This window comes from Phyllobates terribilis, unplaced genomic scaffold (genome assembly GCF_046119375.1).
Source record: "Phyllobates terribilis strain yellow unplaced genomic scaffold, ASM4611937v1 Scaffold_4__5_contigs__length_816908805, whole genome shotgun sequence".
In the NCBI taxonomy this organism is placed as follows: domain Eukaryota; kingdom Metazoa; phylum Chordata; class Amphibia; order Anura; family Dendrobatidae; genus Phyllobates; species Phyllobates terribilis.
Window position 1 is genome coordinate 797,747,026 of NW_027362764.1, and position 15,038 is coordinate 797,762,063.

Genomic DNA, 15,038 nt, shown 5'->3' on the forward strand with positions numbered 1-15,038 from the left:
TGAAGTTGAGGGGAAGGTTAATTTTTTCCAAAAGTTATGATGCAACAATGTAAGATTTTTCCCCAGACTTTGTTACAAAGAAGCCCCCGCTCTACAAGGCTTAAATATGACGCTGGTCTTGCAAGTCATGACGGATCTTTTTATGAATCGTCCACCATCCTGCCATATTGTCTTCTGCTCTCCTCCGTTTCCCGCCTTATGTTCTTCACAATGTACAATTTCTATAATTTGGCGTTTGTCATCAGCGGCTTTCTCAGCTAATCCGCTCCTCCTCGAGTTGTGTGTGAATATAAATAGCTACCTGAGTCCAGAACACGTCATGCAGAGAGATCTTACCGGCAACGTGCCCCACCATGAAGAAACTGGTTTACCTCTCATTAACCTGTCACATCTTGTGAGGATTCCCGTAGACTCCCTTACAATTGTCACTGAACTTCCCAGGGAAGGAGCTCAATTCAGTTTTGTGGTGTTTATTGTCATTTCTGGTGCCAGAGATCTGTATCCGAGCTGCCATGTCCAGCGTCTGCCTGCTCTGTGCCCTCCTGGTGGTCCTCTTCTCTGCAGGTCAGTATCCATGCCCTGGAGAACTATAGAGAAAACAGGCAAGGTTTCTATCTAATGACATGTCAGTTCATATAGTGGAACATTTTGGGACCTTCTCTATCTAATTGACATGTAGCAGTCGTGCAGGAGTTTTTGGTGGTGACTGCAGGAGTTTTTGGTGGTGACTGCAGGAGTTTTTGGTGGTGGGTACATTTTTGAATTTTTGTCGTTATTGTTCTGTTTGTTTAGACTATTTCTACATGTAAATGGCGGAAACTAAAGAAACGATCAATCGACTCTGGGTGAAGTGATCAGTGGCCTCTCAGTTCTTCAAGCTTTAAGGTCTGGGACATCTTTATGCCAGATTTATGGTGCTCAATTTTTATTCTTAAGGTTCTTAGGGTTATAGGTTTTAATGCTGATGAAAGGCTGGTGGTGACATTGGTGTAACAGTAGGAACCTCACCTCTTATACAGATGATTGCACCGAGACCCCCGAAAGCCAAAACTGATCAATTGTAGTAAGACGTGAGCATGGTGAGCATGGTTTTTGGAGTACCTTTCGTGTGCTATTTCATAAACATTCTATCCTCTGCTACACTGGAGTCATGTCACTCTAAGGCAGCGTACACATCAAGTTAAAAAAAAACAAAAAAAAAACCTCAATCACCCCTCCAAAAAAAATCAATATTTCTCTACTTTTGGTTTTAAAAATTCCTGGTGAAAACAAATAGTGCATGTCAGTTCTTTGAAGCTGATCCTGATGGAATCAACTCCCAATTAGGCAAAGTCTGAAAAAAAAAAAAAAAACGTTTTAGGGAAAAAAAAAAGGCTTCAAAACCTTTTCAGGAAAAGAAAAATCCTCAAAAAAAATGAAGTAATTTCTGCTTGAAAAACTCATAATTTTTGAATGCCTCAAAACAAAACAGCACTTAGCCCAAAGGAAGTGAAACTGAGAAGATCCCGGAACAATCCTCACTGCACATCTTGACTATGAAATACTTTTAAATATACCGTAGAAAAATATTTAGATTTGAGAGTCCTCAGTGGTTGATACCTTTTAATGGCTAACTGAAAAGATGGGAACAAATTGCAAGCTTTCGAGTAGTCTTGAAAGCTTGCAATTTGTTCCCATCTTTTCAGTTAGCCATTACAAAGGTATCAACCACTGAGGACTCTCAAATCTAAATATTTTTCTATCTACTGGCTAACACTGTACAAGAATATATAATTTCCCTATATCAAATATAGGGTACACACTTCACCCGGTGTAACTACTTTAAGTAGACTATAGACAGAGCATTCCCTGGAGACCCCTTCACCACTTGAATTAAGAGATTTCTTTTTGGTCCATCACACATTCTGAGAATCACTTGCAAAATATATGGAAGTGACTTCTTATGACTCTTCAGATCATCAATTTCTGCACTGTCGTGGGAAAAGAAGATCTCTCTTGTCGTAGAAATCAATGTTCTTACTATGGCATTAACACAAGCTTTCCAGATAAAAAAAAAAAAGCTTCAAGAAAAATCACTTAAGTTCTACTCTTCAGATTCTCCACCATCAGAACATCTTGGAGTCACAATGCTTTAGTGCCTTCATGTGGTGGTTTTGCTCTGAAATTGAAGAGATCCACCAGATATCCTCCATGATATGATTTGATGTCATCCATCGTTTTTCTTAGTACTTGGTACTGTGTATGTTATCCTTACTTATTCGTTCTTGGTGGAAACATTTATACTTTAGACAATCATGTTCCCTTGAATTTGACCTCTTCATTATTATATAATATTTAATAAGTGCTACATGTCTCATGATGTCACCATGTGTCCAGTGATGTCCCAATGTGTGTGGTGAAGCCTCCATCAAGTGATGGTGATGTTGCCATGTGTCCAGTGATGGCACAATGTTTCCCATGTTTCAAAGGGCCTAAGAATGTCTCCATATGAGATGTCGCTACAGTCTAGACCAATAGTTTTCAGACTTACACAAGTTTGCTGCTTCAGTTTTTATAGTGACTATTTGTATTAACTCTAGATAATTCTGAAAAGTGATCAGATGAATTGCAGTCATTCTTTGCCTTGAAAATTAACTTAAACACAAAAAAATATAAACTGAATTTCAGCCTTGCCATGAAATGCTCTGCTTACATAATTGCAGTTATATTCTTGTTAGCTCAGGAGAAAATGTTAACGAGGACAAAGCAACTGCCATCACTCTGTCATGATGATTGTGTATAACAGCAGATTGGTGGCTTTAAAAGGCGATCAGTGCACAAGTCATTGTCTTCTTCTATTAACCATGGTTATCTCCAAGGAAACATGTGCTGTCACCACTGACTTGCAACAAAAGGACTTTACAGGCCAGGACATTGCTGCCTGTAAGATTGCCCCTAAATCAACCATTTATTGGGTCATCAAGAAATTCAAAGATAGAGGTTCAACTGCTCTGAAGATTGAGTTCATGGCATACAAGAAAGTCCAATTAGTGCTAGGACCATCTCCTAAAGAAGATTCAGCTATTAGCACCAGTGCAGAGCTTGCTCATGAACAGTAGCAGGCAGGCGTCAGTGCATCTACATGCACAGTGAGGAGACGGCTTTAGCAGGTTGGCTTATTGTCAAGTAGAACAGCAAGAAAGCCACTTCTCTCCAAGAAAAACATCAAGGACTGACTGACATTCTGCAGAAAGTACAGGAAATAGACAGCAGAGAACAGGGGTAAAGTTTTTTTTTCTCTGATGAAGCCCCTGCAGACTGCTTTGGACATCTAGAAGAATGATTGTCCAGAGAAGAGAAGGTGAAGCTGCCATGAGTAGTGTTGAGCCACCCCCGTAGTGTTCGAGTTCGGTTCGGTTCGTCGAACACCCGTGTGTTCGCCGAACTGTTCGTCGAACTGTTCGTCGAACACCTTCGAACACCGTTAAAACCAATGGCAGGCAAACAAAAACACATAGAAACACATAGAAAACACCTTCAAAGGTGTCCAAAAGCTGACAAACTGCTCAGAAGACATAACTAACACATGGAAAAGTGACAAGTACATATAGTCATGCGAAAATAAAAGAGGTGGAGGAGTAAAAGGATGGGGAGACACAAATATAGGCATGTCATGCCCTTCTAAAATCCAAAAAGTGAGAAGCCGACACGTTCAGTCCGCTCCTGCCCGTGCCACCTCCGTGTCGCCGGGTTTGTGCCAGAGCCGCGGTGAACCCTGACGGCCAGCCCCCCTCTCCCAATACTGGTGCCTGTCCGCTGGTGGGTCGAGCGAGCCCCCCTGTGGTGGAGGCAGCTCTAAGCTTTTTAATTTAAATTGTCTCTCTAATTTGAATGAATACACTTTAAATCCATTTACAAGGATCTATTGGAGGGCAAGTCTCATGCCAGCAGCCGCGTAATTCCAGCTCCAGTAGCGTCCACTAAAGCTGCTGCAGTTAAAAAGCTTTTATAAGGATCGAGCTCGGCTGTTCACCGCAAGGCATCCTACTGCCAGTCCCAGCCCCTATGCCTTGGGGTGCCTCCTGATGCTCTTCACTAAGTATCCCATGGTCCCGAAGCATTTCCTTTGAAAAAATTAAGTGTCTAAACTACAGGTGGTGCAGCTTGCTTAACAGCCGGGATAATCCGCTGACTAGCAGACACTGCTACTAGGCACAAAGTATTTCCTGGGCTAGATGCAGTTAAAAATTTGTAATTAGATACTCTCGTTGGATGCTGAGAAAGCATTCCATAGAGTCTCCTGGCACGCCATATATGATTCTCTTAAAAAGCTTGGGGTAGGGGTCTAGGGGACCCTTTTATAGCCAAAATCACGGCCCTGTATCGCAATACGTCACCTAGGCTGAAGATAAATGGAACTGTAGCACCCTGAGGGCTCGGTTGCTACAGACGTATTGCACCTCACCCAGAGGTGTGATATCTCACTCTCAGGTAAGGATGGAGTGTGGATCAGGACCCGACACCTGCATGCATTACACCACATTGCCGTGGGGCAGGGCGACCAATATGCCCCTGAGATGGGCACGACAGTCCCTGTCCCTGGCTGGAGTGGGGGGAGGGAACACTGAGGAAGGGGAACCCTGTAGTGCAGGAGCAGGGAGGAAGCAGTTCCTGGGTGCATTGAGAAGGGAGTATAAAAGGTGGGCACCATCTTAGTTCAGTGCAGAGAAGTCTGAGCAGAAGTGGCAGGGAGCAGGGGCTCTGCATGAGCTCTGCTCCGGAGGCGGGCCTAGTAACAGAGGCCCAGGCCTGGAAGAGGCAGAAGGAAGGAAGAGGAGCGGAGAAGGCTCCAGGAACGAGGAATGAAGGGATCCCAGGGGTGCGGACGGGCGAGTCGCCACCGCACGCCCGAATCCACCTGCGTGGAGGGGTCAGGCCAAAGGGGGAGACCGGTCCCCGAACTAGTGGAGGCAGGAAACGACCCTCAGCTAGAAACCGGAGGCTCTGACATTTTATGTGGCGCAGCCCCTCGCTACACCCGCTAGGAAGGCACCACATAGGGTCAGGGAAACTGGCGCCAAGTTTACCAAGAGGAGGCCCGAGGCAGCCGGACAGAAGTGTTGGTAAGAAAGGCCAGACAAAGGACACACAAAGGGGGTCCTGTGAAGTGCTCCAAAGTTATCTGGGAGTTGTCTGAGCCCCTCACCTGGTGAGCACAGTACGACGTGGGCAGCCGTTACCTGCAGACGTGGTCTGGATAATAAGAACTGTGAGTAAAGGACCTGAACTGCATCACTGACTCCGTGTCGTTACTGCTGCTGCCCTGCACCATCACCCCCATCCTCCGCATACACTGCCCTGAGGCTATACTCCTCCCATGGGGAGTTATGCTACGCTCTGCTGCACCCACAACACCAGCCTCAGCGGTCTGCCCTGCAGCGGCGGTTCACTCTGACCGCAATCCACGGGTGGCGTAGTCGGACATTTAAACATCAAAACCACATAAATAGTTCCGCCACTGGTTTGACCGCCCTGAGCCACGGAACCGGGTCGCCGCCACGAAGACTACAACCACCAGCATCCACCAAAAAGGGTCCGGCACCGGGTGTCCCAAGGCCCAGGGGGTGCATCAGAACATTTTCATCACCTTTCACAATCACCAATGGGACAAGGCAGGGATGTCCTCTGTCCCCTCTCTTATACATCCTAGTGACGGAGCACCTGCTCTCATCAATTCGCCATAACCCCAATATTAGGTGGATTGAGGTGGGAGGCACCGAGTACAAGTGCTCTCTATTTGCTGATGATGTCCTAGTATATATCACTCAATCACATATATCCATCCCTGCTGTTATGGCTGAAATAGATCACTTTGTTACATGGTAAAATTTTAAAATCAATGCAGCGAAGTCTGAGGCCCTCGATGTCTCCCTCCCTAAATCCATATAGGATTCCATCCAGTCCAACTTTCCCTTTGCCTGGCCCTCACAGGGTATCAAATACTTAGGAATTCCTATTCATAGAGACCTCTCCCGTCTATGTTATCTTAATTTTGGGCCCTTTATTGAACAACTCCATACAGACCACGGTTGGCAAGTTAGAACTGTAAGATTCACTACGTGAACCACTGGTGTTTTGTGGAAAAGCACATGTACACCGCGTTCCAAATTATTATGCAAAAAGTGTTTAGGAGTGATAAGGGAAGAATTTGTTTGTTTGTCAGTTAAACTCATTGATGGTGATGTGTGTCAGGGCTCTTTATATCACTGTAAGCAATTGCAGACACCTGTGCTAATTAGTTTGGCAGGTGTGTCCAATGAAATGCAAGACTACTTAAAAAGGCTCTCTCACATTATTAAGCAGCCTACATTTTCTGCCAAAATGGGAAAGAAAAAGGATGTGTCGGCTGCTGAGAAGCAACAAATTGTGGAGTGTTTAGGTCAAGGCATGACTACAATCAACATTGTGCGATGATCAGGATGAAGTGTCTTGGCAATCAAGAAGTATGTAGCTGATTCACAGTACACACGTGTGCGTGCTGATAAGGGCAAATTGAGGACTCTTTCCTACAGGCAATTACGTCAGGTTGAAAGAGCAGCGGCAAAAAAGCCTTGTCATAGCAGCAGACAAGTTTTTGAAGCTGCTTGTGCCTCCAACGTCCCCCGAACAACAAGATGCAGGGTCCTTCAGAGGTTTGCAGCTGTGCATGCGCCATCCTGTCGACCTCCTCTATCCACTTCACACAAGCAGAAACGGCTCCAGTGGGCCAAACATTACATGAAGACTGACTTCAAAACTGTTTTGTTCACGGATGAGTGCCGTGCAGCGCTCGATGGTCCAGATGGATGGAGTGGAGGATGGCTGGTTGATGGACACCCCACGCAAACACGGTTACAGCGCCAACAAGGAGGAGGTGGAGTAATGTTTTGGGCTGGAATCATGGGGAGAGAGATTGTTGGCCCCTTTAGGATCCCTGAAGGCGCTAAAGATGAACTCCATAATGTATGTGGATTTTCTCAAACAGCACTTCCTGCCATGGTTCAAGAAGAAGAACTGTGTATTTCACAGCAAGATCATTTTTCTGCATGATAATGCACCATCTCATGCTGCACATAAAACATCTGCATCTCTGGCTGATATGGGCATAAAAGGGGACAAACTTATGGTGTGGCCTCCATGCTCCCCTGACCTCTACCCCATTCAGAACCTTTGGAGCATCATTAAAAGGAGTGTCTATGATGGCGGGAGGCAGTTCACATCTAAGCAACAGCTCTGGGAGGGTATTCTGTCCTCATGCAAAACAATTGAAGCAGAAACCATCCAAAACCTGACAAATTCAATGGACGAGAGAGTTCAGAAGCTCCTTTCGAACAAGGGGTCCTATGTGAAAATGTAACATCACCTAGAATAAAGTTTTGAGTTGAAAACTGTTTGATTTCAGTTTCTAACAACCTGCTAATGCTTATAATTTCAAAAATGACCATTTTTTTGGTCTTTATTAAAATGAAAAGGTTGATCGAAAAGTTTGGGGGATCTAAGAGTGTGGCAACCCAGTAGTCATGATTACTTCGAATTCTGACAATATGAGGGTCATGCTGCAGGTAGTGCAGCAAGAAGGCACTTATGTGCCTTGCGCATCTCGGAGCCCCAAAATTATTTTCCGGGCTAGATGCAGCTAAAAATTATTTTTAATTTTAAATCTGGTGGAGCTTATTATAGATGGCCTAATAGGATCAGTGCTGCACACTGCTACAAAGCCCAAATTATTTTCCAGTCAAGATACAGATAAACATGATTAGTAATTTGAAAGCTTAAAACGGTTGGTAGGGTGATTTTAACCAATCATCAAGCTTTTACTCTCCCCAGGATGACACAGGGGTAGAAAAGTCGTTTCGGATCCATGATTTGTTCATCTTTATGAACGTGAGTCTGTCTACATTATCAGTGGAGAGCCGCGTGCGCTTATCTGTCAGCACACCACCAGCAGCGCTGAACACACGTTCAGACAGAACGCTGGCTGCGGGGCATGACAAGATCTCCAAGGCGTAAGTGGCTAGCTCCGGCCATTTATCCAGATTGGAAGCCCAAAAAGAGCAAGGGTCCAGTGACACAGTCGTGGCTTCAATGTTTACTTGGAGATACTCCTGTACCATCGTCTCTAGGCGTTGACTATGTGTCAGACTTCTTGTCTCCTGTGGCCTTGCAAAGGATGGGCTAAAAAAGTGGTGAAATGATTCCGCAAAATTGATGTTACCAGCAGATACTGTGGTTCTGTTACGGTTTGAGTGCTGAACACTTGACGGTCCCACGGTTGGCAAGTTGGAACTGTGAGATTCACTACGTGCACCACTGGTATTTTGTGGAAAAGCACATGTAAGATTCTGCAACAGTCTCTGCTGATACTCCTGCATGCGTGCATCCCTTTCTATGGCAGGAATAATTTCTGCAAATTTACTTTTGTACCGGGGATCTAACAGTGTGGCAACCCAGTAGTCAGGATTATTTCTAATTCTCACAATTCGAGGGTCATGTTGCAGGTAGTGCAGCAAGAAGGCACTCATGTGTGTTGCGCATCCAGGAGCACCAAGTCCCTGTTGTGTTGGTGGCGAGGTAACAATCATGCTTCCTTCCTCTGTCCTCTCCCCCCAACCTCGCACAACAGAAATGTGATCAAGGTCTCCCTCATCTGATGAGTCTTCCATCAGTTCGTCCTCCACTTCTTCCTGGGCTCCTGCACCTTCCTCACTAGTTTGGCTGCTACCATGCGCCCTGGTAAAACCATCTCCCCCACCCTCACATGCCTGCCGCCTTGGTGCTGCCGACCGTCTGGACCTTGCAGATGTTAGCCCTTCCGCATACAACTCCTCCTCCTCTACTTCCTCCACCTCCTCTTGTGCCACCACCTGACTCCGAATTCTGTTTAACATGTGCTCCAGCATGTAAATCACCGGAATAGTCATGCTGATAATGGCATCGTCAGCACTAAACATCTTCGTCGCCATTTCAAAACTGTGCAGAAGGGTGCATAGGTCCCTGATCTGAGACCACTCCTCCAGCGTGATTTGCCCCACCTCTGAATCTCGTTGGCCCAGGCTATACGTCAGAACGTATTGCACCAGGGCTTGTCGGTGCTGCCACAGTCGCTGCAACATGTGCAGAGTTGAATTCCACCGGGTAGGCACATCGCATTTTAGCCGGTGAAGTGGCAGGCCCAACGACTTCTGTAGAGATGTAAGTCGCTGAGCTGCGGGATGCGAACGGCGGAAGTGAGCACACAGCGACCGTGCCCTCTGCAGAAGGCCATCTAGTCTGGGATAGTGGGCTAAAAATTGCTGGACAACCAGGTTCAACACGTGAGCCATACAAGGCACGTGTGTGACATTGCCCCGGCGAAGGGCCGCACCCAGGTTTGCAGCATTGTCGCACACGGCCTTCCCTGGTTTCAGGTCCAGTGGAGACAACCATTCATGAAATTGGTTCTCCAGAGCTGACCACAACTCCTCAGCTGTGTGACTCACATTTCCCAGACATTTCAATGTAAAAACCGCCTGATGACGTTGAGCCCTACTGCCAGCATAGTAAGGAGGTGTGCAGGATCCCTTCTGCGCAGTTAGAAAGCTTGTGGCATGACCAGACAGGCTTTGGGTGCAGGTGGAAGACCGAGAGGAGGTTGAGGAGGCAGAAGCAGTGGAGGAACTTTGACATAAAGAGGATTGACGCACAACTCGTGGGGACGGCAAGACTTGGACAGCAGCCCCTTGTCCTGCTGTCACCATAGTTACCCAGTGCCCAGTCAGCGACATGTAACGCCCCTGTCCATGCCTACTCGTCCAAGTGTCTGTGGTGAAATGCACCCTGTCACACACAGAGTTTCTCAAAGAAGCGGTGATGTTATGTGCGACATGCTGGTGGAGCGCAGGCACACCTTTCTTTGAGAAGTAGTGCCGACTGGGCATCTGATACTGGGGCACTGCGACGGACATAAGGTCTCGAAAATCCTCTGTGTCCACCAGGCGGAAAGGCAGCATTTCTGTAGCCAAGAGCTTGCAGATGGTGAAATTCAACCTCTTAGCTTTCTCATGGCTAGGAGGAAATGGTCTTTTACTTGTCCACATCTGAGGGACCGAGGGCTGGCTATTGTGCTTAGACGGGGTTGATAAGGGTGTCCCCGGCAAACTGCCGGTCTGTGAGGAAGATGCAGGCGGACATGTTAGGTTGCCTTGATCCAAAGGTGGTGCTATCGATGTCGGACAGCGCTCAACACCAGCTGGTGTTACCACCTCCAAAGAAAATGATGACCTGCCAATCACGCTGGCTGTTGCGGGTAAAGAGGTGGCAGGTCTGCGCCCCAAAACAGGTGTGACTGCTGTCCCCCCAGTCACAGAGGATGAAGAGGCCGCGGATGCACAAGATATGGCAGACGGTGGTTGGCCCGGCCGGCTAGGCCGCATTGTAGCACACTGAGCTTCCCACTGCAACTTATGCTTCATGTCCATGTGCCGGTTCATGCATGAAGTACTCAAACTATGTATTTTTTGGCCTCTACTTAGCTTTTGCTGACAAATGTTACAGATAACACGAGTTGGGTCATCTTTATCGATCTGAAAAAATGCCCAGGCTATGCAAGGCTTAGCACCCATGCGACCTGAAGAGCCACCACGACTTGTGGTGAGAGGCAGAGTTGTGTTTGAGGATGCAGTTGTTGACGTGCTTCCAGTACTACGTCTCTGTCCAGGAAGGCGCAACCTGACCTCGTCGTCACTAGCATCTTCCTCCACCTCCTCTGCTGACCTCATCTCTTGGCTGACTGTGGGTTGACAGTAAGTGGGATCTCCGACCTCATCATCATCACCCTGTGCGTTATCACACCCGTCGTCCTCAGAGCCAACCTGTTCCTGCCCTGACAAAAAACTAAAGTTGTCGCTCCAATCAGGTATTTGAGTCTTATCATCGTCTTCCTCATTGTCTCCACCAACAGGAGTTACAGTTTGGGAATGAGGGTCTACATTATGGTCAGAACCTTCTGCGTCTGGTCCTGGATCCGACTCATAAAGATTCTGGGCATCAGTGCAGATCATTTCCTCGTCTGGATTCACAGAAGCTCTGGAGCCGACCTCTGATTCCCAGGCTATAGTATGAGTAAACAGCACTGCAGACTCAACCATCTGTTCTACCTCATACTCAGACGGGCAGCTGGAGATTTGGGAGCTGTGAGGAAGCAAGTGCGATTGGGGTGACACCTTTGAGGACTGGAGTATTTGTGATGTTGAAGTTGATGTGGAGGAGAGCCCACTTAAAGGAGCACTTGATATCCGTTGAAGCACCTGCTGTTTTTGTGCCTCATCTGGAATTTGTAGCGATTGGCGTGGCCGTAAGAAAGGGATCTTATCACATTGTCCGCTAAAAGAAGTAGACATTTTAGTTTGGCTGGAAGATGGTCTTTCTTCTGCAGATGTTACTGTTGCTTTAACACCTACCCCACGGACACAACCTTTTTTCCCCTTCCCAACACGCCTATTCCCCTTTCCACCTGCAGCAGGCCTTTTTCCACTCATTTTGGTGGTTAACTAATTCACAACTCTGGAGTTGTTTGCACAAAAAAACAATGGATGGGAACCGAGCAGAGCTGAGTGGCCAAACTGTGGTATTAGGCCAAAACTATTGGCTGGGTTAGATGCAGAAAAAAATTATATTCAGTTTGCAACCTGATGGAGGTCAGTATAGATGGACTAATAGAGAAAGTCCCACACACAGCTAGAAGCCCAATATTTTTTCAGAGGTAGATGCAGAAAAAAATATATTCAGTTTGCAACCTGATGGAGGTCAGTATAGATGGACTAATACAACAAGACCCACACACTGCTAGAAGCCCAATATTTTTTCAGAGGTAGATGCAGAAAAAAATATATTCAGTTTGCAACCTGATGGAGGTCAGTATAGATGGACTAATAGAATGATGCTATGCCCAAAAGATTTTACTTCACTAGGTGCAGTAAAAAAATTGGTATTCTATACACAGGTGGTATATCTTGCAACACAGATAGGCTACTCCACTGACTAACACACTCTGCAATAGGCCAAAAAGGATTAGCTTTGCTAGATTCAGCCAAATGCTGTGAAAAAAACTTGCACAGCACTGGCACAGACCTGCCTGGCAAAAACTGATAGGAACTGATGTAACCTAGTCCTAAAAAGGACTCCAATTACAATTAGTCTTTACTCCCACAATCTATCTATTTAAGAGCACAGACCTGCCTGATAAAAGTCGTAGGAAATGCTGTAACCTAGTCCTTAAAAGGACTGCAATCACAACTATTCCCTACTCCCAAGCTATCTGTAGATTTGTGCGAAAATTTGCTTGAAATTAACAAGGTATAGCGCACACAGCAACAGCGGTGCCGTCTAACACGCAGCTGCAGCAGTGAGAAAATGGTGGCGACGGGGAAAATGGCTGGGTCTTATAGGGCAAGGACATGTGACATACACTGCCAATGACACATGCCCTTGCTTGTGTGAAAAACAGCACTTCGCTCCGTGTGTGCGCTGCTGATAGGCTGACAGATTGCACCTCCCCACTGTAAATGCGGGAAAGAGAAAAAAAAATGGAGATCTTCATTGTTCCTGCAGAGATCCATCCCCTGCCCCTCCCCCGCCCCGCTGTACACTCAAACTGCGTATTAACATTAATTTTCATCATTACTGAGAAAAAATCCAGTTATGATTTTGGTGCACGAACAGTTATCGAACATAACCTCGAACAGCCGAATTTTTCTCAAATTGTTCGTGTTCGCCGAACGGCTCGAACACCGCCCAAAACAGCTCGAATTTGAGATTGGCGAACAGTTCGAGTAGAACAACGCTCATCTCTAGCCATGAGTCCTGTGTCTGCCAGTAGTAAAGCCTCTTGAGACCACTCATGTGTGGGCTTCTCGTCCATGGAGGGGGCTCCTCTTCCATGGAGGGGCTCACTCACAATGTGTGGGGGCTTCTCATCCATGGAGGGGGCTCACTTGGTTTCTCATCCTTGGAGGGGTTCACTCACAATGTGCAGGGGCTTCTCATCTATGGAGGGGGCTCACGCACAATGTGTGGGGGCTTCTCATCCATGTAGGGTTTCACTCACAGTGTGTGGGCATTTCTCACCCATGGAGGGGTTCACTCACAGTATGTGGGGGCTTTTCTTCCATGGAGGGGCTCACTCACAATGTGTTGGGGCTTCTCATCCATGGAGGGGGCTCACTTGGTGTGTAGGGGTTTCTCATCCTTGGAAGGGTTCACTCACAATGTGCGGGGGTTTCTCATCCTTGGAAGGGTTCACTCACAATGTGCAGGGGCTTCTCATCCATGGATGGGGCTCACACACAATGTGTGGGAGCTTCTCATCCATGGAGGGTGCTTACACGCAATGTGTGGGGGCTTCTCATCCATGGAGGGTTTCACTCACAGTGTGTGGGCATTTCTCACCCATGGAGGGGTTCACTCACAGTATGTGGGAGCTTTTCATCCATGGAGGGTGTCATTCACAATGTGTGGGGGCTTTTTATCCATGGAGGGTGTCATTCACAATGTGTGGGTGCTTCTCATCCATGGAGGGGGTCACTCATCGATGGAGTGGGCTCACTTACAATTCACCTGAGAAGACTGCCATGAATAAAGAATGGTATCTAAACCTCCTCCAAAAAAAACTTCTCCCATCATCCAAGAAAATATGGTGATGATGCTTTTTCTCCCATGATGGAGACCAGATCACAAGGCAAAAATGGCTTGATGAATGAAACTTTGACATTTTGGGTCCATGGCCGAAAACTCCCCAGATCTCATCCCAGTGAGACCCTCCGGTCAATCCTCAAAGAGCGACAAAACCCAGAACTTGTGATAACTCCGAGCCCTGATGAGACAAGAATGGCGGCCATCAGTCAGGATCTGCCCAGAAGATGATATTCAGCTGCCGGGGGTAGGGCAGAAGTGTGGAAAATAAGGGGGCAGAAGTGTGGAGAATAAGGGGCAGAAGTGCGGAGAATAAGGGGCAGAAGTGCGGAGAATAAGGGGCAGAAGTGCGGAGAATAAGGGGCAGAAGTGTGGAGAATAAGGGGGCAGAAGTGTGGAGAATAAGGGGCAGCGCTGGGAATGTTGAGATGTCACAGAAACATCATAGATTTGTCAATAAAAGTGTAAACATTTCTGAAATGTTTATAATTGGCCATCAATAACCAGAGTAACATCCGACTAAAAGAGCAAAAAACACTCGAGGCAAATTTAGCCACAACTGGTTTTGACAAGATCTCAAGTGATGTTCCAAGGTGTCTAGTATTATCACTATGTTTCTAGTAATGTTCCCATATTGTTAGTGATGTTACTATCTTTCAAGGTATCAAGTAATACATAATATGTATTTTCTTGTCATTATATATCTAATAATGTCCCCTAGTAATGCCTCTATATGTTCAGGTGTCTAGTGATTTCACTTTGTTTCAATTGAAGTCCTTATGCTGTTGGTGGAGTCGTCATCATGTGTCTAGTAACATCCAACGTATCTAATGATGTTTCCATGACTGTCTTCATTAAAAGAAAACCGTATGATCAAGTCCAAATCTGTCAATGGTACTGAAAGTTATCTGGCACCGAGCAGCTGCCGGACAGGTCTACTGCGTAGACTCATCAGCTACTAGGGCAACACGCACCATATGAAGACCCTGCTGGTGTATAAGTGTCCTGATTCCCAGTGCGGTTGAATTATTGGCATTTTTGGACTGAGATGTTTAGCCTAGTGCACTGCTGGTCCCGTAATGTCCTGAACAACACTCACCACAAAATTATAAACAGACCATCAAGTCCAGTCAGACCATTATCCCTGATGAAGAAGGACGTTCCATTGCTGGTGACATCACACAGAAACAGCTGTTGTTTCACCTGGAGATTGAGTAGACCCCAACCTGGTGGGGAGCGTTAGACTGGACGACAAGTGCCATGAGATTCCAAGGACTATACTGCGGACATGGAGAACACTGCTGCTACACATAACATAGAATCCTAAAATGTTCTTGTTGGAGGAGACCTCC

General features: G+C 46.5%; 1 protein-coding gene across 1 annotated transcript in view; it reads left to right on the forward strand.

Annotated features, from left to right (window-relative positions):
* Nucleotides 1-375: 375 nt before the first annotated feature.
* Nucleotides 376-15,038, forward strand: part of LOC141264534 (phospholipase A2 inhibitor PIP-like) — a 90,893-nt gene continuing 76,230 nt past the window's right edge. The window contains exon 1 of the mRNA XM_073676809.1: nucleotides 376-564. Coding sequence (XP_073532910.1) covers nucleotides 513-564 — 52 coding nt within the window. The 5' untranslated portion in view covers nucleotides 376-512. The remainder of the gene's footprint in view (nucleotides 565-15,038) is intronic.